Below are 25,106 nucleotides of genomic sequence, written 5' to 3'. Positions count from 1 at the left end.
CAGTAATTTATCTGTTAAAACCAATTACTTTAGACCTTTTCGTAAATTATTATAAGCAAATTATTTAAACAAATTATTAATTTATAAAAAAAACTTTGATGGATTTTAATGAAACTGGTTACTCGGGAGGTTTTTGGGATCGTTGAACACGATTTTGAGATCATTTTATAAAAATTTTAAATGTCGGATTCAATATGGCGGACAAATTTGTAAAAAATCCTTCGATTCGCTTGAAACTGGTTACTCGGAGAGTTTTTGGGGTCACTGAACACGAATTTGAAGTCAATTTTAAAAAATTTTAAATGGCAGATCCAATATGTCGGACAAATTTGCAAAAATTGCTGGCTTGGCTTGTAACAAATCCGTAAAATATTAGTTCCTTTGATAAATTTGTAGAAAGTAGTGGAGGTGAAAGTTTTGACGTTTTATATGACTGGCATTTTTAAATCCACATAATTATCTTAAAACTTAATAGATTTTAATTTTCAACTAATATTTTTTAAAGCATTTTTCATGTACTTTTCAATAAAAAAATTTTTTTCCAAAAACAATTTTTACCCCCTCCTTTTCTTACATCCATAAACTTATGTTAAAGTTATATGCAACTATGACTGTATTATAATAATTACTTTTTTTTGTATTGTCCATTGTTAGCAATATTATACAGTCATATTCAGATGCGTATAACTTTAACATAAGTTTATAAATTTTAATTTTCTACTAGTGGTTTTCTGAACTAATTTTGACAGTAGCTAATTTTTAATGTATGAAATTTACAATTTTCATGTATCCTAAGAAGCAAAAGTCAGGATGGAATCTACTTGTTTGAAACTAAACCAATGATTCATAGCTTCTTCGTTGTCAGTAGTTATCTAACCATGAAGAAGATCGGTTGAATGATTTCAGTTTCTCACAAGCACAATACACTTTTTTTATTTTTACAAGTTTAAATGCAATTAACAATTAATTATTTTTACATGAATTAAAATTATTTTTATACAAAATAATTTCAAAATAGCCAATTTCATATTATTAAAAAAAAATTTGAAGTGCAAAAAAAATTTAAGTAAGTTTTGTTGTTAGTGAAAAAAGTGTAATAAATTTTAAAAATGTGTTTCTAATATGAGACTTCAATAAATGGTGAGAAGAAAAATTTGTTTAATTATAATCTAATTAATCTAATTATTGTTTAATTAATTAATTTTATTTCAATTTTAATTGGAATATTTAATTTTAATATGATAAATTTATTCTACACATTAAAAGTAACTGATTTTTCAATGAAAAATTGAAAAAAATTCTGTATTTTACATAACTTTTGTTTAATAAAATTTATATCTTTTTAGTTTAAAGTTTTTTTTGCTTTATAAAATCTCAGGAATAAATTTAAAAATAAAATAAATTTAAGTTTTAATATTGTTTTAATTTCATATTTATAAATTGTAAATAATTTTGTTAATAAAATTTTAATAATTTATATACATGAAAAGATTTTATTAGATTCGAATTTGTTATAATTTTTATTTATCTACATTTCAAAAGATGAAATGACATAAAAATTCTTTTTTATTTGATTTGTTAGTATTTTCACTTTATTTTTAAGACAGGAAGGTTGATCATTATTTAATAAAATAAATATATTTCTGGTGGTTTAAACTGTTTCAACTCATAGCCCCTGGCTATTAATATAAACAACATTAAAGGGGCCTTGCTGAAAAGGGTTAGCAACCGAAAGCATATTATTTGTATAAAATTATATATCTGACCCTTAAGTTACTTTTATTATTCTAACTAGCAATATTTTAACATTATAAAATATTAACAATATTCTGTTATTAAAATTTTGTTTAAATATTAATATTATTATATATTATAATATTATTAATATTATTTAATTAAATTTAATTACCTAATAATTTTATATATTAATATTTTAATTAATAATAATTTATTTAATATCCCTAGGACGTACGTTAGGAAATTTTATTTATTTAATATTTTTAAAGTAATTATATTTTTAAAAAATTCCGTTAATTTTTCAACGTTTTTATTGAATTTGAATTTAAAAAATTTAATTTTTTAACATTTTTGAGTTTTAATAAATATTCTTTATCAGAAGGAATATGGGTCTGTGTGAAGAAAGTGTATTTTTACTTTTACTGCCACCTTATGGAAGGCAAGTTGTCTGGAGCTGGAAAAACGGAAACGGTAGCAGCATTAGAATTCCTGGAAGTATGTCTCCGAGGTCTGACTGTTTTGTTGAGCTTGCAAATGTTTTTGCAGCGGCAATAACAATCATCGCATCAATAATTTTAATTGTCAAGTACAAATGTAAATATTACAAAAAGTAAGTTATTTTTCAGTGTTTAAAATATGTATTTCATTTTCTGAAATATTTCTACGCAAATACGTTTATAATCAAAAATTTTTACACGTTTTTAAATCATAGATCATATATTAAGTTTAAAATTTAATTTAAAAATTTAAAAAAAATTAAATTACACCCAAAGAAATGTTTTATTTGAATTAAAGATAATACATTTGTGTTAAATAAACCTATATTTGAAATTAAATGTACCATTTTATCACATCTAAGCATTTTTAAGAAGAGGAGACCTCTTGATCAGTCCACCTGAATCTGAGAATTGTATGTATGATTTATTCTCTTTATGTTCAGACCATATGAATCATTGTCATCTCATACTAATTCTTCCAAAGACAAATTTTTGAGCTGATTGTTAATCATCAATTCTGAAGCAACTACATATTTTACAATATATAAAATACCTTCTTAATTAAAGACGTAAAAGACTATTTATTAAAATGAATCTGACCTAAATAAATAACATTCTTTTCTATCACGTCCGTGGAAAAAAAATTTTCTTTCAACATTGACAATTAGGGAAATAATTTTAATTGAAGTAAGATATAAATTTTTTTTTGATTACACATAACCACAAAAAAAATTGAATTTTTTCCACGACAAGTCGGATTTTCTCCAATCACGTCAGGATTTTTTTCTGACCTCAAAAAACATGACTAATCAAACAAGTAACTTAAAATTCTTGTGGGCTTGGATTCTAGGGGTCTTTGGGGTCGCTGATTACGAATCTGATTTCATATTTTCAAAATTCAAAATGGAGGACAATTTTTTAAAAAAATTATTTGATTTTCATGAAAATCAGTATCTATGGGTTATTGGGGTCGCTGATCACGAATCCAATGTCAGATTTTAAAAATTCAAAATAGCGGATGCGATATTCCTTTTAAATTGTCCACTAATTGCATCCACCATTTTGAATTTTTAAAATCTGACATCGAATTCGTGATCAGCGACCTCAAAATACGTCAGAAAATCATGTTATGGTTTGATAAATCTGAAATAACTGTTTCACTTTTGCAACATTATTTTTTCATAAAAATTAAACGAAATAATTTTTTTAAAATAATTTAATTCAGTAATTAATGTTTTTTCTTCTCTAATACAAATAAATGAGGTAATAGAAAATATAATAGGTGAGCTTAAATTACAAATACAACTATTTTTTTTATTACCGAGATTTCACTCGATTTAATGAAATGTTTTGTACGGTTTTATAAAAATGGGGTATTTTTTAATCGCAACAAGAATAAAATAATATATATTATAAAAAAGATGACAAATGTAAATTCATTAAATAAAATCATTTAGGATCAAGGTGCAGTATTATAAAACTCTATGAATGGAATACATATATAGTGAATTGTAATTCAATACTGTCATGCTATATGTACTTTGCAAGTTAAATCTCGATCATTTCAGAAAAAACATTCACTCCACGTGTTTGGAATGCAGACTCTCATTATCAACGTTAATGTAATGAATTTCTTTAAATATATATGATGTAGACATTCAAGTTTTGTTTTACATAGAAGCGTGAGAAAGTTTTTCTCTCGACTTTGATACACTTATTAATTATTATTATCTTCAGCAATTTTATTTCATATATATAGTTCATTCTTTAAATTTTTGTCAAATTTAGTTAATAATTCAATTTTTGACATTTGCTATTTTGTAGTTATAACGATTTTCAATAGAGATATGTAAAAATTGTAGAATAAAATGATAATAGTGTTCTTATTGTAGAACACTGAAAAAATATGTAAAAAATTTCAATAGAGTCGAAATTTTAGTAAATATTTAATAACTTAGGGGAAACGTGACAAAATGGAAAAAATTATTTTAAAAAATCGTCGAGGGGGAATTTACTGGTCGAAAAACTGTACAATGCAATCCCTATTACGTTTATAACACTTATTACTCTATTATTACAAGTATTACCGTTTATTACGGGGATATTAAAAGGTATTACGCTTAATTCCACAAATACTACTTAGTATTACAGAAACACAGTTCTTTATATTATACAAGCATGCAAAAAAAACAACATTTCTGTTGTCAGAGATCGAGAAGTCATTTCCTGTAGTTTTTAGTGCGCTGAATCCGAATCTGGCAACGAAAACCTCCCATGACGTCAGGAATTTGAGAAAAGTGGGGGTAAAAGTCCCAAAAATCATGTTTTTGGCAGTTTTTGAAAATTTCTACCGGGTAAATCCGACGTGCTGGAGACTTGTCAAAGAAGTTAAATTAAAGCTTGAACCCTCTACTTTACGACTATATAGCGATATTGACAACACACTGTTCGTAAATAGGTACAATTATTTTAAAGAAATACTTGAATTCACTTGGAATTTGTCACTAAGGGGTTTTTGGGGTCGAAGATTACGGATATGATGTCAGACTTTCAAAATTCAAAATGGCGGATTGAACCGATTTTTAAAAAGGCGTCCGCCATATTGGATCCGCCATTTTGAATTTTGAAAATCTGACATATAGGTATCCGTTGTGAGATTTGGATTCAGTGCACCAAAAACTACGGGAAATGATTTCTCGATCTCTGACAACGGAAATTTTGTTTTTTTTGCAGGCTTGTGTTACAATTTATTGATAAATCTGAATAAAATCAATATAGGGTACCTAAATGTATCAATTACTGCTGATGCCCTAATTTTTAGCTATGTTGTCATTTTTTTGAGATTTAAAGAAAATTACAATTAATACACATTATAACTGTTCCTATAACTATTCTAGAACAATTATAGAATAGTTTTCTTGTGCACACTGAGTAAATATTTCCTATAATTTGAAATACATTTGTTGAACTTAAAAAAATTTGAATTTATTTTCAACAATTTATGACAAAGAATAATAAAAATCAAATTACTCAGAAATGGGAAATATTCTTAAATAGGCGCCAAGAAGATATACTTTTTAGAAATTACTTTTTTTCAGTGTATTGTGGTTGAAATTGTAATTACACAATAAATTAATTTATTCATTTATTATACTACAGACCTTAAAAAAAAGATTTAATAATTGATAATTTGTTTGTAGGTTGACGAAACGATTACTTCCTCTTCACACAATCCGAACAATTATTTGCATAGTTTTGCTTATATTTGTTCTTTTTGAGTTTTGCGAGTCTTTGTTGATTTTTGCCCCTCTCTCACCTGCTCTCAGTATATTATCTGTGATATTTTGTTGGGTGGTCCATCGTCAAACAGAAATGAGAGATGGTTTTGGATTATTTATTACCGGTGGAGGATTTACCATAATTGCTATTGCTCGAATTTGGAAATTTTTTTATTTACGTACGTAAGTAAAATTTTCAACTTTATTCATTTTTATATTTATCACGCACTTTATCTCAAATTTTTATAATAGACTTTTCTTTATCTTTTAGAATTCTTTACATTCTACCTAAATGGAATATTAAAAAAATTATTACAAGGATGGAATTATTATTTTGTTGTAGAGTCTTTTTTATTTCTTTCAGGTTTGACTTAACAATCTCACATATTCAAATAATCACCACAGCCGGAACAGCTGCCTCTTGTGGTTTGCTAGCAATTATGGATGCCTATACTTTTAACCAAATGGTAAGTTACAGTAAAAAATTGTCTTTTATTGATAATAAAATAAAAATTTTCATTTAAAAGTATTTTCTACCCTGACGAAAATTACGGATTGTTTAATCGAATTACGGATTGATTTCGAATCAATCCGCGTTTTATTTTGAAACTATGAATTTTATTCCTCTGAAATTTTGTTATTTTATTCCAAATCTGTATGTTTCAAATCCAAACGGATTTAGAGTAATCTTCATAAAATTTATTCAAAAGAATCTATTATTATTCATTTTATAAACGGAAAGTGTGCTAAAAGTTATTTTTTAAAGAATAATGAATTACTGTGTAACAAAAAATTCTTAATTTAAAAACGTACCAAGTTTTTAAAGCAATATATGTCGTGCTGATGTGTATAGTGCATTTTATTTGAAAAATAAAGCGTAATTTTGGTTCTAGATGATAAAGAAGAATAAAATTTCAATGAAATCAACGGAAAATTTTTATTCATCTTATGAACATGCTTCTTCAACTTTTTTAAGTAAAATCACTTTTCATTGGGTCATTAGTTTACTCGCTCGTGGTAATCATACTACTCTGGATTTCCGCGACCTAGGAAAATTACCCGAAGAAGAATCATCAAAAATATTATTTGAAAAATTTCAAAATATCTACAAAAATGAAAAGGTGATAAAATATTTTTTTTTTTTGAACACTATAACTTGTAAAAGTTGTGAAATTTTTATAGAATCCCGTTAAAATCTAATTCAACTTTTTTACAATGTACATAGTTACAAACTGTTAATCAATTTTTTGTACTATTGGTCTTTGAAGAGATGATGTGACTTAATTATATTTTTTATTGGTTTTAGGAACTTAAAGGAAAAGACAAATTGTCATTGTGGATCTGTTACTGGAAACATGTTTGGCTTCCGTTCACGATAGGAGGTTTATTGAAATTACTAGGCGATGTATCGAATTTAGTTGGACCAATTGCTATTTCGAAAATGATTGATTACGTATCCATTAGCCAAAACGCGACTTTTAATTATTGGAAATTTGAACATTCAGTACGTAATTTTACATTTATTACAATTCTATTTCCTTTTAGATATAAATTTTATTTTATGTTTAATATGTATATTTTTGTTTAATTTATTTTCAATTCAGAATGCTTCTTCATAGATTCGAACCTCGGTTCGAACTTTTCGTTATCAAATATATTACAAAATTATTGATGTTTCAAAAATTCAAAATATTTAAATTAAAAATTTTGTAGTTTAAAATTTATCCCAGTAAAAAAAAATAATTTTGATGAATTGAAATGAATTAACTTTTTTTGGCAAGGTCCAATTCGTATTTATATCTAAGCAAGATTCAGTGAAGCCATTTGTATATTCAATTCAATTCGTACCAATGAATTTTCACCGGTTGAGAATTCAAACAAAATGACCAACTCGTCTATTGAATTTGTGCTGATGAATTGAAAAAAATTAAAGCTAAAAAGTTTATTCATTGAATTAGTGCGAATAGAGAGTTTGGAAGTTGAATACAGCTTTGTCGAATTCAGGAGAATATTGCAACATAGTTCCAATTCGAATTTGGCGCTAAGCGGGATTCACTGAAGCCCAGGGTGTATTTATGTCAATTAAACTAAATTAGTTTTCATTTGCTGGGAGCTCTATGAGGAAGCAAAGTGTTTTGCCATAATAAATAATTATTAATAGGACTATTAATATTTAAAGTGTATATGCAATATATAATTATTTTATTATTTTAGCGCTTTGTGACCGTTGACCAATTTTTTCAAAATGGCTATATTTTGGGTTTACTGGTTTTTTTCGCATCAATTTTACAAAGTACTTTGAGCCAATCATCGACTCACATTCTTAATGTAGAAGGGATTCGTCTTAAAACTGCTTTGCAAGTAATTTGATGAATACAGTCAAACCCTGGTTATGTGTTCTGATTAAATAGGATCTTACTCGCTATAACTGCGTACCATTACACAATCACATCAAAATAAATTATATTTTATAAAATTTTAATCTTTTTATACTATGAATAAAAGAGATTACCCTTTCATTCAGGACCAACTTAACCAGGTTCGACTGTAACATTTAAATATATACCTAATTAAAAATTTAATAATTAATAAAAACTTTACAGTGTTAAAATTCTATTTAGAATTTTATTATACCTTTAAAAATAATGTTAAATTAAATTTGTGTTTCACACCGTAGGCGAATATACTCAGAGTTGGACGCCGTTTTGGACTTTGTTTATAATCTTTTTTAAAAAAATAAATGTAGTCAATTGAGTTATATTGTTAGAAAGATGTACAAGAGGGGAACACTTTTGCTGAAGATTGTAAATTGATTGGTCTAAAATTAAAAAAGTTCTGATTAAAAAAAATCTCGTCAGGGTTGGACATTATTTGTATATTTATTAATAAAATGTGTCAAATTCATAATTAACAAAGTGTCCAACCTTGAGTGTATAAAGTGTCCAACCCTAAGTAGAAGTAACATTTTCGAATTGTGCTAACCATAACCAGACATGTTTCGCGATTTGATTTTACACTTCATTTTTTCTTCAATCATGAACCCTACAATACATGCAGAGATGGGTACGTAGAAAACCTCGAGTATAATACAAGGTATTTTACGTGTAATATACAGGTATTATACATGAGTTTTCTCATGAAGTAGTATAAGGAGCACTCACTCTATAGGCCGTTTTTGAAAATTCTTCCCCAGCCTTTCCAGATTTAATAGAAGCATTTACATATCCCCGATACTAACAACCCAAACGGAAAAGCGAGGAATTACAAGTCACGTGGTACATTGTTATATAAGTTTTTGTGTATAACTGTCAGTTGGCGTTTTTTTTAAATGTGTTTGATGCGAGTTAATTTTGAATGGGGCTGAGGATAACCCAAAGGGTAGAGCCTGAAATTGAGAAAGCTGGTCTCTATATATGAACCTAAGATACTTTTCATCATCTTTGTCTATTACTAATGTTAAGTATGCGTCTGTCAAATCTAATCTGCACATAGAATCTCCGTTGTCTAATAAATTAATAGCTGTTCTTATGTCCTCTAGTTTAAAATGTACTTTTTTACAAAAAAGTTGGATTTTTTGAGGTTAAAGATAAACCTGCGAGAGCCATCTGATTTTGGGATTAGAAAAAAGGAGGATAGAAACTGTAACTCCGAGGGTTTGAAAATTTCGATTTCTCCCTTAATAATTAATTTATCTAAGGAGGAATCTAGATCTTTATTTGGCTCTATTTCTCTGGGCAGTGTATCCTGAAATACTTCCTGTTCAAGATTGATCTTATAACCTCTTACAGTATTTAAAACGAAATCATCCTTCGTGATTTCCGACTAATTTGAAAGAAAATTATTTAATCTTGCGGACGAACTTACCGGTTGGGATTCTAACGACGACTCTGCTGTGGTTGAGATTGATGGTAATGACTCTTGGCTGGATATGGACGTGGTCTTGAATACTGTGACGTTTTGGAGGTGCAAGGTTTGAAGAACTCTTTCCGCCTCCTCGGTTCACCTCCTTCTTGACCGAGGGGATATTCCAGTTTAAATAATTTTTTCTCACGGTTTGGTTAACTTTCGGTTTTAGGTCTTTTGAGACCTTCTCCATCGCTTTGGACGAGTCGATAACTCCTTTGAGGTTGACGCCAAAAAGGAAGGTCGTAGGGACTCTGGTGAGCGATTTTGGAAAAATATCGACAAGTACTTCGTTAAGAATTGGGGCCTCAAGGTCGATTGTTCCTTTTTTTGGAACGGATGTCAATAATTTCTCCATTTCTTCCTTATCGGCGAGTCCCTTGGCAAGCCATGCTTTTATTCTCGCTGCAACATTCGCATGTAACTTTAAATCGTCGGGACGATTTTGTTATGTTGACACCCAAAAATTTTGTGGTTTTCTTCTCCTGATCATTATCCTCTCCACCTGTCGCTTGTTCATCCTCCATTGGCTCGGTCTCTGGAACTATAAAATACTTTTCTTTACGAAAAGTTCAAATTCACCTTTGTTCTTTACTTAAAAATAAAGAATCGGTGTGAGAAATTGGCCCCTGGTTTCGACTTAAAGTTTGAAACTCGGCCGACATTTGTTTTAATGGTTGGAAGAGGGGAGGGACGCTGTGCATCTGAAACAAAGGGAACAAGGAAAATAACTTATTTCTTACCTTTCTCTTGTGCTGGTTCCAAATCTGTTTTACCTTGATCTAATTCGTCTATCTGGTTTAAAACGATGTTCATTTGGTTCTCTAATCTATACAATTCCTCTTGAAAGAGTTGCTTCTGTTCTTCCAGGGTACACATGGTAACGATTTAGCGTCAGCCAGCGCCAAGAAACGAATGAAGGGCGCGGGAACTCGAAGCAAAGAGATAGACAGAGAGGAAAGAGTTTTTCTCTTTGCACATTTAAAATGTTAATAAATTTTATGAAATTATTGCAAATAAGATAATATTATTTAACTGATGTGGCTACAATGCCGAAAACCTGGTTTTCTACAGTATTATACGTATAATACGTCATTTATGTATTATACGTAGAAAACCTCCAGAAAAGCACTTTTACCCATCTCTGAATACTTGCAATAAACTTACCTTACCGATTTCTTGTTTTCTTTATTCATTTTTCGTGTTTAATCATATCGCTCACAAAACTTTTTTCATTCCTACAAATGCACCGACGTCACAGCAGACGCTACTTTTGATCCTCCAGAAATGTAACGGCACAAAAAGTTAGGTCTCACTACGAGAAGCTTTGCGACGTCCGTGCATAGATGGCGCTAGTGTTCTTATTTTAAGAAAAGCGAAGTGTCTAACCCTGAGTAGTGTTCAACCCAGAGTATATTACCCTACTTTTATTAGAAGACCGGAAACGCCATATTGTTTATTCCCGATTTTTCATAAGTGTCGGGAGAATTCAAATAATTTAATAGGATTAAAATAAATTGAAGGTTAAATTTGTACGAATTTCTTGCTAAATTTTTAGGCTTCAGTCTACGATAAAGCTTTACGACTTTGTTCTTGGAACATTTCTGAAGAAGAGAAACCATCTGCGAAAGAAACAGATGAAAACGCTTGTCAAAATTTTGATATTGGGACTTTAACCAATTTGATGGCAGAAGATGCATACAATGTGATGGGGTTTTTTTGGATTGGACATTACATTTGGGCCATTCCTGTAAAAGTATAAAACTATTTTCATTTTATTGTAAACAATGAAAAACAAATTGTAATAGTTTTTAAATCCGATGTATAATGTTTTTAAGATCAGTGCCATAATATTTTTGCTACACTTAAAGTTGGGGATAAGTGCAATAATTGGAGCTGTTTGTTGTATTCTTACTGTAACGCCAATGACGCTTTATCTTGGAAAACGCATATCAAATAATTCAATATGCATCACGGTACTGTTTTACTTCGTAAAAATATTTATCTCTTCAAATATCAAACTCTAAATTAAAAGATTGAAAAGCATTGATGAATATACTAATAGGGATGTGAAGGATTAAATTAATAAATTTTCTATCACCATACTATCCAACTAGCAGGCTAAATAGACTAAATTAATTTTTATAAAATTGGATAGTCCAATTTAATTATATTTTAGTCAAATAAAATTTATATGCTTTTAAATTTAATTACAGAATACAATTTAATAACTATAAAATAGATAAATTGATTCTTTATTACTGGGCATATAATCCCTTTTTAATCAAATTATATTTTTTCAATTATTTCTTCTATTAGGAAAAAAGCGATAGTCGATTAAGATTAATAAATGAAATACTTCAAGGGATGAGAGTTGTGAAACTCAGAGCTTGGGAAGAACTTTTCGAGAAAAAAATTGGCTATACGAGAAATCGAGAACTTCAATTACTGAACAAAGATTCTTTATTTTGGACTTTTATAAGTAATTTTTTCGAATATTTATATATTCCAATTTATTAAACTAGTAATGAAGTACTATTAGCTGTAAATTTAATTATGTCTGAAACATCAAAAAATCTTTTAGATTAATTACAAAATAATGATGATTATTAATTGCTTTTAAGTATCTATCACTGATTTTAAATGTTCTGTTTTTATCCTATTCAGACTTTCTCACACATTCTTCTTCGGTACTTACAACTCTTTTCACATTTGGAATTTATTTCTGGATGGAAGAAAAAAATCTTGATGCGGGAAGTGTCTTTGCGAGCCTTGCGCTTTTCTCTCAATTAACTGTACCGCTTTTCATATTTCCAGTTATAATTCCTATAATTATCAATGCAGTGGTAAGAATCGTTGTATAAATTAATTAATCAAATTTTAATTAATTTCCTAAAAATGAATTAAACATAAATATTGAAAAATGTCATTTAATTGGTGTTAGGGAATATTTATAAAATAAAGTATAACAATATACATTGAGTAAAATTAAATTAAATTATAGATTTTACTTAAAATGTCATGCCCAAGAAGCACGTAATATAACCTCAATATCAAGGTAATATTACATGTAAGATTCGTAATATAACGTTGTAATATTACAGTAATCTTACAGTGATCTTAAAATGTCCGCCTCAAGGTAATATTACCGGTAATGTTACTGTAATATTAGGCGCTAATATTAAGGTAATATTACAGTAATATTGCAGTAATATTATACCGTAATATTAAGGTAATATTACAAGAGAATATTACAGTAATATTATGGGAACATTTCTTTACGAAAAAGACTACCCATCCAGGGAATCGAACCCCGAACTCAAAGCACACGAGTCCAGAGTTTTACCAACAAGCCAAATTAACTTTACGTTTTTTATGCTTTATGAATAACTCAAATCAGTCTGTAATATTACTGTAATATTACCGTTAATTACAGTAATTAATTACAGTAATATTCCCGGTAATATTACCTTGAGGCGGACATTTTAAGATCACTGCAAGATTACTGTAATATTACAGCGTTATATTACGAATCTCACGTGTAATATTACCTTGATATTGAGGATATATTACGTGCTTCTTGGGTGGTGTAATATAGATAATAATTTTGTAGATTTCAACAAAAAGACTGGAAAGTTTTTTGTCACTTCCTGAGACCATAAATGTTTTACCGAAAGTGAAAGAAAGAAATTTTCAGATTCAAGAAAGATGTGTTTCTTCAAACGACTCGAATGTAAGATTTTTGCCAAAAATCATTCTATTAAATCCGTTTACTTGCTGATTTTTTAAAAAGATTTTATAACTATATCGTATACACTGATAGGATGAGATAAGTTAATTCACTGATCCGAATATTTTAAATTCTTCATATTTTGTAAAAATTTTCTTTTTCCAAGGTAGAGACTACTAATGTACAAAACGTCTTTGGTCATCTAGATGACATAGAGGAATATGAAGAAGATTATTTTTTAAAAAAGAATTCTGCTTCGAATTCTATTGTAAATACAAGTCTCAAGAAAGGAGAAAAACCTGTCAACTTTGCAGTAAAAGTTAATGGCACATTTTCGTGGGGATCGTCTGATACTCAACTGATGCTTAAGGAGTTAACTTTTCCTCGAGGCAAGCTTTTTCGCATTATTAAATGAAATTATTTACATAAAAATATTTTTTTGCAACACTAATCGGTAAAGTTGAATTTTATATACACGGAAAACTGTGGGTAAAATGACACTTTTTATATACAGTGCGTACAGTGATAACACTAAGCACTGAAATTTAATTTGTGCATTGTTGTGATTTTCATAAAAGAGGAGGATAAATGAAGGGTAGAATGACAAAAGGGGTCAAGCGCCAATTTATCGAAAATGAGGTTTTTGCATAAAAAAATCAAGAAAATTCATTTACACATTTCTGTAGAAGGATTTCCTTTTTTATTGCGTATTTAAATAAGTTTTTAATACAAATTAAATTAATAAAATAGCCTCAAATTTACCTTATGGCAACCTGATTGAAAAACAAAAGAAACTTGTGAGTCAATAATATTATGTATAACTTAACAAATTTAAAAACATTGCTTTTTACAAATCAAAAATGCCTCGCAGATGCGGAAAAAAATCTATTAATAAAATAGATATTGTTAAAAAGAAACGATATAAAGGTAAAATGTTTTTATGAATTTCATTCTTCACATTTTTATCCATCTGTTCAATTTTGATCAAAAATATTATTTTTTTAGGTTTTATTTTAATATTTAATTTTAATTTTATTTTAATAATATTTTAATTAATAAAATTAGTAATAATAATATATTTTCAATTTTAAACAATTTTAAAATCATTTTGTTATTAATTTTTAAATATTTTTATGATTATACTAAGTGAACAACTGAATTTAAAGATGAAAGTATTGCTCAATTCCAAAGCAAGCAATTAATTCGTAATTTTCTTGAAAACAAACAATTTTTTTTCTATTCTTTTTGTCGATTCCATAGAAAGAAACTAATTTTCCAGTTTTTCTTTAAACTGTATATTTTTTTTTATAATTAATGCTTAAAGAAAATGTGCGCAGTTGATATAACCTCAAGGCACCACAGTTTTTTTTTTATTTTATCGTTAATATGTAGGTTTATTTCAACAAATTATTGTTTATTTATTAAAACATACTAATATATCGAAACGGTTTTCTCAGTTTTTTTTAAATGACCTGCAAAATTTTAAAAAATGTATTTTTTACTTCCTGTAAAAACAGTGAATTGGCGCTTGACCTCTTCTGTCATTCTACCTTTCAAATATTTAATATAATTTTTATTAAATATTATTGATTTCAATTTCTCTGGATTTGTTATATTGAAATAATTTATTAAAGTGTAATTTTCATATTTTACAGGAAAGTTGAGTCTAATTGTGGGCAAAATAGGAAGTGGGAAAACGTCTTTAGTCTCTGCAATTTTAGGAGAGATGCAAAAAGTGAGGGGTAAAGTAGAATGGGCTAGGTGAATATTTACAAAATATTAAATGAATTAAACAATTTTTACACAATTTTAATTTTATCATCAATAATTGCATTCAGAGATTCTCGAGTGGCTTATGTTTCGCAAAAACCTTGGCTTATAAATGCAACTTTAAGAGACAATATTTTATTCGGCATGGAATTTCGACCAAGAAAGTACCGCCATGTTCTTAAAATTTGTGCCTTACAACCAGATGTAGATATTCTACCTGGTCGAGATTTAACAATGATTGGCGAGAAGGGAATTAATTTGAGTGGAGGACAAAAACAGAGAATCGCCATTGCGAGAGCAATTTACAGTGAATGTGATACTATTATTTTGGTCAGTTTTATTTTATGTATTGTGTAATCTTTTTTTGATTAATACGACATTTTTAAACGTCAGGACGACAGAAATACTCACCCCGATATCCAGGTGTCTTATAAACAATTTCTTCGAGAATTTTTTGGTCAAATTGAATGAATGACTTTTTTGGTAAATTTTTCGAGAAACTTTTTAACAAATCGACTTCACGAACAAATTGTTTATAAAACACCTGGACATCGGGGTAAGTAGTTTTGTCTCCTGGTGCACCCAGGATTTATTAAATCACATATATTAGCGGAAAGTGTGCGCAAAGTCTGCAGACTGTTTTACCTGGACTGTTAAAATTGTTACATGTTTGCTGTCTTATAGCAACTAATGAAAAAATTGTAAATATATAAATTTTTAGGATGATCCATTATCTGCACTAGATCAGCCAGTTGGACATCAAATTTTTGAACAGGGAATTCAAAAATTACTATTAAGGAAGTATACTATCATTATGATAACACATCGATTAGAGTTGTTGCCGTTTGCTGATCAGGTAAAGAGAAATCTTAAGAAACTGTTAAACATATCAAATAAATGCAGAAAATTTAATAAATCTTGATAATCACAAATAAGAAATACGTATAAATATTCATCAACTATTACTTATCGTTAGAAAAATTTTTAAAATATGAATATATAAAAATATATCATTTGACTTGTGTTTGCAATTAATCATCATAAGGTAGACTGTATTATTTTTAAGTTGAAAATGTTTCTTGGAAATATTTTTGATGACATTTATTCTTACGTCAGATAGTAGCAATGGATTTCTGCCAAATTAGGGCAGTAGGAACAAAGATAAATATTGAAAAAACAGATTCTGCATTGGCAGCAGAATGGAGGGAAGCTGTCAAAAGGAAAGTAAATGATCATCAAGTTCAAAAAACTGCCAAGGATCGATGGTCTTTAATTAGGTTAATATCCAGGATAAGCATCTCGATTAGACAAAGAAATAGCATAGATGGTTCTTGGATTATTGATCAAGATGCACATGTGGTAATGGAAGATTAATACATTTCTGTCTGTAAATTTTTTTTTCATTTAAATTAAAAAGAAAGAAATCATTTTTCGTAAAGCAGAATTTTTTTCGAAAAGTGTAATAATATTATTATTTAATACATACATAAACTGATATAAAATATTATTATCACTTATGTTTTATAACAAATATTTTATAGACACCACCAGTCTTCGTGCCTTTGAGGTTGAGACGATCGACACTATTAGGATCCAGATATTTAGCACATGATCTCTCTGATATTCTAGTTTCAGCTGAAGAATGGGATGCAATTGTAAGGAGAAAATCTAAAAAACATCGCGTGGTCATTAGAGCAACTAGTCTTCAACCTCTCAAACGTCCACCACCAATACTTCGACAAATCAGCACTCCAACAATTTTAGAAGCGTGCTACGTACCATCTAGGTCTGTTTTATAAGAACTTTAATATTTTATTAACATTAACTTCTTTAACTCTTCCAATGTCTTTAAATAAATTTATTTCATAAATTGAAATTTAACCTTCTGCTTTCTTATGGAGAAAGTATTTTCATATTGGTGACTGATATCATTTTAGAAAAAGGCATAATACTTTAGAGGGAAGTCAAACAAATAATATGCTAAAGCAAATATTTTCCGGCAGGTAAGGAGTTATTTTATACTTTTTAATTATAACAATGATTTTGTCCAAAAACGGAAAGTTTTATTATTTAAGCCAGTGTATTTTATTTCAATAATACTTTTAGAGTCATTAATCCGAATTCAGAAGAAGCAAATCTTTCGAGAGAAAAGAGTATTCTACGTAGATTGATGGCATCAAACCAAAACAAGTAAGTTTTGCGTGTGGAATTGTGAATTATTTTATTTACGAAATATTAAAGTTAATCAGAAAGTTAATATAGAACTATTATTATTGTTTATAAGTAGAATAAATTCGAATCAAGAATATGATCCTCGACCAATTAAAAGGTTGCTGTCTGAAGAATCTGCTACATTTCAAAACAATGAAGATGAAGAAAAAGGTAAGTTATGTCTTTGTACATAAAATAGATTTTGTTTACTACATTAAAACATATTTAGATTTTTACATTATTTTTTACAATCTATATATCTAAATTAGCGAAAGAATTGGATACTGATGATAGGTTAACAACTTACTACATAAATAAGTGTTCGGCCCTGTCGATGGTTGTCCGTTACGAAGAGTCTTGTAAATTCTTGGTTGACCTTGTCGTGGTGCTGCGGTGGGGCTTTTCACTAAAGGACATCTAAAAATCAAACTCTGGCTTGCTGTGCTCGCCCTCGACTACCACTCGTGCTGCAAACGCCAACATAAACAATGGCTGCCATTGGACTCATGTTACTTACGATATTTTTTATTCCAAAGGCACAAGCGTCGAGCTTTTAGGATATCTGACGGCCGGGTGAAAAAGTCATGACTTTGTTCTACCGTTTGAAAATGGCGTCCATTTTTACCGTAGGGCAAAAATAATGCATGGATCAACTGTTTATTTTTACCCTAGGACAAACATGGACGCCATCCTCAGACGGGAGAATAAATTATTGGCTTTACACACGGACGTCAGGTATCTAAAAACGCCATGTTTGTGCCTGAGGGATAAAGAAAATATGTGGAAAGCAAAGGATTAAATAAGGACGTTTACAATGCAGGGGAGGGATACCCCAGTGCCGGTGCTGCTGGAAGTGAGCAAGTTGGACCATGCTAGCACCCAGTTTCTTAACGTTCGGCAGGTCCGTTTGGAAAGACTTGGATGTAGAACAGGGAAAGTTTGTAGTGTCAGTAGCGGAAGATCATTGATTCAGTCTGACTTAGACAACGAGACAATTGAAGAAGAACGCGAGAAGTGTTTAAAGCTTAGCCACGAGGAAGCTAAGTATCTTCAGAAGAGATCGCTAAGATGGTAAATCCTTGCAAAGTCCAGAAGAATGTCAACGTGACTATTAAGGGCGGACTAAAGACTTTTCAGGATCTTGTAAATGAGGCGAAGACAAAGCACGGCCTAGCAGATAATGGAGATAGCTACTTTGATGGCGCTATAGGCAATAAGGAGGTGAACCGAGAAGAGCGAAACAGGAAAAGAGAGCGTATCCATGAGAAGCGGCTTCAGCGCAGATATAGAGCCGCAGAAACGAAGAAAACGCTCTGGCAGTCCGGAGAGGACTGACGCCGAGGGGAAGAAGAAAAAGCAAGAGAATAGACCTCTTGTTAAAAAGATTGCGAAAGTGACGGTGACACCGAATCCAAAGCAAATCAGTAAGAAAAAAGCAATGAGCAATCCGAGTTGCACCAGGAACAACGTATTCGGACGTACTGTGCAAACATCGGTGGGAAGTTAATCCGGACGTCAGCCACACGCAGGTCGTGTGCGCAAGGCCTACAAGAAGGGGAGATCTCCTGATCAAAACGGAGGAGACTTCATTAAAAAAGCATGGGGGAAGGTGAGGAAGCTGAGGTCACCAAAGCGGTTGTAAACATGGAGAAGGTGCAAACCGTGGATCAACAAGTCACACTGCAGACCGGCAACCTGGATTGCCTTACCCAGGAAGAAGAGGTCCAACAGGCGTTGGCAGAAAATGCTCCTGTGGTAGTCACCGACCCAGAGGAGGCGGACAAGTTGAAGAAATTGGAACGGATGAAGAATGGCTTTATGTGTTGCCCAAAAAAGAAGGGTGATGGTGGTTCGGTGCCACTAGTGCCTGGCATACGGCCACATAGGAGAGTTCGTGAGACAGCGGATAGATTGACTGTATGCTTCAAGTGCGGTGAAGTCGATTATAAGTTTGCAAACTGCAGTAGAAGCCTAAGCTTTTTATTATGTAGAGAAAAGTATGGCGATAAGGCGAACATTAGCCATATCACAGACAGCAGTGGATGTGGAGTCTTTAAGACGGCTCTTGAGGAGTCCAAGAAGACTCTCGCACCAACAAAGAATAATCAGACCAGGAAGATCGGATGTGCCTATATTCCTTAATAAAATATTGATAGTGGGGATCAAGAAGAAACGCGCACGTACTCGAAGGCCAGATATTAGACGACAACCAAAGAATACAGACGTGAAATTTAAACTTGTATTAAAAGATTAAAATATATTTCTTCTATAAATATTGTTTGATATAGTGTTTCATTATCAGGTCAGGTTGTAAGATCTGGTAAGGTGTTTCACGATATGCGCGTTCTCAGGGTACTGTTTTTTTCTCTTGTGAGGCCTCATTTTGATTTTCTTTCAACAATTTATTCTCCACAATATGAATACCAGAAACTGAGGCTGGAGAGAGTACAGAACAGGTTCCTTAGGTTTGCAGCAAGACAACTTGATATACCTTATGATTATTTTTCCCATGATTATTCTGAATTGCGAGCAATCTTGAGGATATCTTCAGTACAGTGTAGATTTCTTAAGTTAGATTTGCAATTTTTTTATAATATTCTCAACGCCCGAGTCGATTGTCCGGCATTGCTGTCTGGAATCTCGCTGTCGGTGGTTGAGCGCCTAGGTGGGAGAAAGAGTTGAGCCATTGGACGGTCACATCTTGGAAAGGGTAAAATTCTGAAATTTTACCCCTTCTCTCACTTTCTCCCACCTAGGTCCTCAACGTCCGTGCCTCAGATATACTCGAATGCCTAAATTTTTCGTAACCTTGAAAAAATTCATATTTCAGTGTACTTTTTATTTCATTATAATTATACTTATTTGTTCACATAATTAGTTCAATAAAGTATAGTTACCTAGTCTAATATATAAATTTACCATTTTCACAAAGAAAGTTCCAAATTTTTATTTTCTATTCAAATGAGAACTGCGAAAAAACTGTTCAAAATATAAACAAATCATACCCATTTTTTAGGTAGAGTAGTCACACTCGTCTTTTTTTTGTTTAAGTTTTTCTTTTAGTTTGTAAGTTTTTTGTTCATAATAAAGGGTATTTTTGTAAACCCGTGTACAAATAAATAAATAAAAATAAATAAATAAATTATTCACTACAAACTGACCAAAAGAGTGAAAAATACTCTATAAACTTAATCAAAAATTTATCAAGTTATATTATATATTTTAGTTTTTTTGGAATGTTTTCTTTATGCTTTAAGTTAACGATATATTAGTGGAAGAAGACAGTTTAGAGGATGAATCTGGAAGACTAGTAACCACAAAAGTATGGCTAACTTATTTCAAAATTGGTGGAATTCTTCCAAGCATTATTTACATTTTTACGGCTCTTGGTTGTCAAGTTATTCGAGTTTACACGGACCTTTGGTTAAGTCGATGGACAGAGCATAACAGAGGAACAGAAAATACTAAAAATAACCGTCAAAATGTAAGAATGTTAATAATTAGGTTTATAAACTAAATTGAATGTCTCCTTAGATGATATTTAAATGTAGACCAATTAAAATTTCAGATGATATTTTATTGTAGAGTGTATATTATCTTGTCAATTTGTTCTATCGTTTTGTACGCAATTTGTAATGGAATTGGACAATGGGTTGGAGCAAGAGCACGGTGTCAACTTCATTATGATGCTATTCAAGGACTACTTCGAGCTCCATTGTCTTATTTTCATCAAACACCAATTGGAAAAATTTTGAATAGATTTAGTGCTGACATAGGAGTTATCGATAAGGTACATCGATGTTCAAAATGTGAGCAAAAATTGTAGGTTTCATAAATCAAATTTATGATGAAAGTGGAATAACTGAATCGAAATCAGTTATTGCTATAATCGAATGCTAATCGAATTTGGTTTAAAAAAATCCAAAATTTGTAGGTCTGTGTAATATTGTGTACTTAAAAAAGTAAAATTAAAATTTTCTATTTTCTTTCAGAAACTTTCAATTGCAATACAACGACTTACATTCTTTTTTTTGCTTTGTGCGTCTGCTATATTCGTGAATATAGCAATTTCACCTTGGTTTCTTATTCCAGCAATTCCAATCTGTGGAGTTTATTATTTTTTACAAAGGTTCTACAGATACGGTGCTAGAGAACTCCAAAGATTAGATGGAAGGTAAAATTATTTTTCTATTCAAACTAATTGAAAAATTAAAAAAAAAAATTATAATTGAGATTTTGTTTATATTCAAAGAAAATTGGTAAATTTCGATTGTGTTCCCTTTATTTTAGTTCGAGAGGTCCATTATCAGCTCATTTTTCTGAAACTCTAAGTGGACTTCCAACCATAAGAGCATCGAGACAACAAAATAGATTTATTAATCAAATGTTTTATCATCTTGATGTAAATACAAATGCATTTTTAATTTTGAACACAAGCAGTCGATGGCTCGGTATTGTTTTGGTAATATACTTTAAATTACGTATTATTTATAATAATAAACACTTAAAACGTTCTGAACAATTTTTAAACCAATAATAGTCTTCAGAGGAGAAAAATTTAAAATATTTTAGAAACCACTCCCATACAAAAAAGCGAATTTACGAAACTAATATTTCATTTTGTATTTCAATAAAATTTTCCTTTCTTTATTTTATTAATGTTTTATTACTTTAGGATTATCTGGGAGCTGTAATAGTCATAGGATCAATTTTTGCATGCTTGATATCAGCAAAATCGTATCCTCATCAGATAACTCCAGCCCTTGTAGGTCTAGCTATTAACTACACCTTTCTTGTACCAATTTATCTAAATTGGGTTGTAAAATTTATCTCAGAAATTGAAATGTACATGGGCAGTGTACAGAGAATTAGTTTTTTTGCAAATATTCCTCCGGAAAATCAAGATACTTCCTTTGGTAATAAACTTGATTTAAAATTTCTTTAATAGAATTTAATAACTTAGCAAACATGTTGTGTTACCAGATAGCACGCAAGTCTGCTGACAACTTGCAGCCGACTTACAGTGCAAGTTTTGCAAGTTTGCTTTGTAAGCTTGCAATGTCCCACCCTTTGCAAAGTAGGCACTGCAAGCTTGCAGTGCAACTGATATTTGCTGAATGTTTTCTGCAAGCTTTCTGCAAGTTTGCAAGTGCATCTGTATATTTTTCAAAACTACTAAATTTTTGCAAAAATAAAAACGATGCGCAGTTCAATTCTATAACATATAGGCCTGCGCAGTACATTTTTTTACTTTCCAGCTATGGTCCCAAATATATATTAAAGAGAATTTGTATCTAAAATTAAATTGATAATTAATTAATTAATTAATTGAATAATAAATTAATAATAGTTTTCAGCTAGCTTGCAGCAAACTTGCAGAAGACTTGCAGCAAACTGGCAGAAGACTTCCATCAAACTTGCAGAAAACTTTCAGCAAACTTTCACTGCAAGTGCAAGCTTGCAGCAAACTTGCAAAACTTGCAATGCAAGTCGGCTGCAAGTTGGCAGCAGACTTGTTTGCTATCTGGGTATAACCTAAAAGTAACATTAACAAGTTCTTATTTTACAATTGAGTTATAACTATAGCACTTACAATTAGTAAACAGTATTGTAATCATTAAGTTATATAACAGTGTTTGCTAAAAATAAAATTATTCTATTAAATAATGTCTATATATAAAAATTATATATTTTAGATCAAGTCATTCCGTCAGACTGGCCAAAAATCGGAGCAATTGTGTTTGACAATGTTTCACTTCGTTACGATCTTCAGCAAGAGCCTGTTGTTACAAATTTGGATCTTGTTATACCAACAGGAATGAGAGTAAACAGATTTTTGGACAATTTGATAAATTGATTTTTTTATACAGTGTTAAAGGCAATTATGATATTTTTAGTTGGGAATTTGTGGACGAACTGGAAGCGGAAAATCGACAACTGCAATGGCTTTCTTTCGGTTGGTGGATATTTGTCAAGGAAGAATTATCATCGATGGTATTGATATTCAAAAGGTTCCTCTTCACATTTTAAGATCGAGACTTTCTATTATTCCTCAAGATGTTATCATCTTCAGTGGAACCATAAGGTTTGTTCTCATTATGTTGAAAAATTTATTTAAATTCTGTAATTTCTTACAACAGTTGCTTTTAATTCGAAAAGACCTGCAGATACTTAGTTTTGAATTTTTTAAATGATAGAAGAAAAAAGTTTTTTAAACTTTTAGGGAAAACTTAGACCCATTTTCTCAGTATACTGATTATGAATTGTGGTCAGCTTTGGAATTGGCTCAGATAAAAGATGTTGTTTCATCCCATCCAGATGGCTTGAGTGAGTTTAAAATTTTTTCCTTTATTTATTTTTTGAAAAATAGTTGATTCTCGACAAATTGGTATCTTTAGAATTTATTTTTTCAAATAAAACAAATCACATATTTTGAATATGAAAATTTTTTTGAAATAAATAGGTACAGTAGGATGCAAATATGCCTTCCCAGTTGGATCGTGTCGCACTCATATATTTCCATGGAAACATATGAGTGCGACACGATCCAACTAGGAAGGCATATATGCATCCTACTGTACATTGTTCTATATGTCGTCAAGTGTTAATTTTCATTTGTTGTTTAGATCTAGAAGTGAGAGAAGGAGGTGAAAATTTTTCTGCTGGACAATTGCAACTGATAAATATGGCTAGAGCTGTTCTTATAAAATCTTCAGTGATAATTTTTGATGAGGCGACAAGTGCCTTAGATGCTTCTACTGAAAAAGCATTATTAAAAACAGCGGCCGTAGCTTTCAAAAAAAAAGTTATTATTACTATTGCGGTTGGTAAAATTCTTTTAATGTTAATCTCGTCCTTTTCATAATATAATTTCATTTTTTTGTAATACAAAATTTTACAGCATCGAGTGGCTTCACTTTTGGCCTGTGATAGAATTTTAGTATTCGACGATGGGAAAATAGTGGAAGATGGTTCTCCCAAAGAACTCATTCAGCATCCTATGGGATTTTTTTCAACAATGTTGAGAGCTACTGAAAATGTGGATTCAATTCTATAATTAATAATATTTTCATTAAAAACATAAAATTTAAATTATTGATGATTTAGATTGTTCATTTATCAAAAGAAAAACTTTAGGAGATAATTGGTTAGCCCTGTTTCTATAGTTTCATTTTCATTTTAAGTCATATTTTTTCACATTAAAAACTTTGGGGGTCAGTGGAAAATGTTTCTAACATTTGATTTTTTGTACCACCCTAAGATAACTATAAACTGTATAATTTTCAATAAAGTTTTCCAAAAATTATTAAATGAAAAAATTGAAATACTATGATAATATATTATAATAATATATTATTATATAAATTACACTACAAGTTTGTTAAATCAAACACACAATTTTATAAATTTTGCTTAAAATTTATTTAACAATTTTTATTTCATATTTTAAAACAATTAATTTTCCTTCTACTATACCTCAGAAATAGAAAAGTCGATTATTGATTTCCGATTTTTCCACAATACAAAAATTAGTTTAGATGTTTTGATAAAGTACAAAAAGGTTGCAAAGTTTCATAATGGATCAATAATAATTGCAGAAAAAGGAAAATAATTTTTTTCTTTACATTTGTTTAGTTCCTTTGAAAAAAATACCTTTATAGTTACTGTTGCTATCAAACTCGAAACAGGTAGTTTTTCTGTTAACAGAATATACTATTTAATGTGTTATATTATTTCTAATTTTGATCAACAGAAAGAAGAAAAAAGAAGAATAAAATTATTTTTAATAACTATTTAAACAAAAAAGTGAAATATACAATGAAGGTACACAATTTGGCGTTTGTGAGTTGTTTTGTAATTCTGATAGTAGCTTTCAAATGTGAATATGCAGATTTCTCTTGGATAAATCATTTGGTAAAGTACATGGAAGAAGATTCAAAATTTTCACGGATACTATTAATTATTGATGATGACGACAAT

At 30.0% G+C, this 25,106-nt stretch overlaps 1 protein-coding gene across 3 annotated transcripts; it reads left to right on the top strand.

Moving 5' to 3' along the window:
• Positions 1-888: 888 nt before the first annotated feature.
• LOC127278931 (ATP-binding cassette sub-family C member Sur-like) lies at positions 889-24,423 on the top strand. 3 transcript variants are annotated; one of them, XM_051300892.1, is made up of 31 exons: positions 889-1,140; positions 2,120-2,347; positions 5,435-5,695; positions 5,877-5,979; positions 6,406-6,633; positions 6,819-7,016; positions 7,727-7,873; positions 10,974-11,171; positions 11,254-11,391; positions 11,735-11,897; positions 12,083-12,261; positions 13,029-13,148; positions 13,312-13,534; positions 14,801-14,906; positions 14,984-15,245; positions 15,637-15,771; positions 16,032-16,274; positions 16,457-16,701; positions 16,853-16,918; positions 17,022-17,105; positions 17,200-17,297; positions 20,384-20,610; positions 20,695-20,916; positions 21,119-21,300; positions 21,417-21,588; positions 21,802-22,042; positions 22,823-22,950; positions 23,024-23,211; positions 23,350-23,453; positions 23,753-23,949; positions 24,028-24,423. In XM_051300892.1, the coding sequence occupies exons 2-31, from the start codon at positions 2,124-2,126 to the stop codon at positions 24,181-24,183; spliced, it is 5,238 nt and encodes a 1,745-aa protein (XP_051156849.1). In that variant the 5' UTR covers positions 889-1,140; positions 2,120-2,123; the 3' UTR covers positions 24,184-24,423. The 3 variants fall into 3 exon arrangements, with proteins under 3 accessions (XP_051156849.1, XP_051156850.1, XP_051156848.1); XM_051300893.1 differs by having other exon boundaries at positions 2,117-2,347; positions 17,203-17,297; XM_051300891.1 differs by having other exon boundaries at positions 2,117-2,347.
• Positions 24,424-25,106: the final 683 nt, after the last annotated feature.

This window comes from Leptopilina boulardi, unplaced genomic scaffold, assembly GCF_019393585.1.
Source record: "Leptopilina boulardi isolate dan_hultmark-lab unplaced genomic scaffold, ZJU_Lbou_2.1 LbouV2_213, whole genome shotgun sequence".
NCBI classification, from domain to species: domain Eukaryota; kingdom Metazoa; phylum Arthropoda; class Insecta; order Hymenoptera; family Figitidae; genus Leptopilina; species Leptopilina boulardi.
Note: the sequence above shows the minus strand (reverse complement) of the source record. Positions and strands in the feature narration are given on the sequence as shown.

Coding starts and splice junctions, on each gene's coding strand:
- LOC127278931 (XM_051300892.1), top strand. CDS start 2,124: ATGGGTCTGTGTGAAGAAAGTGTATTTTTACTTTTACTGCCACCTTAT. Junction 16,919..17,021: donor AAGCAAATATTTTCCGGCAG/GTAAGGAGTTAT, acceptor TAATACTTTTAG/AGTCATTAATCCGAATTCAG. Junction 23,212..23,349: donor ATCTTCAGTGGAACCATAAG/GTTTGTTCTCAT, acceptor TTAAACTTTTAG/GGAAAACTTAGACCCATTTT.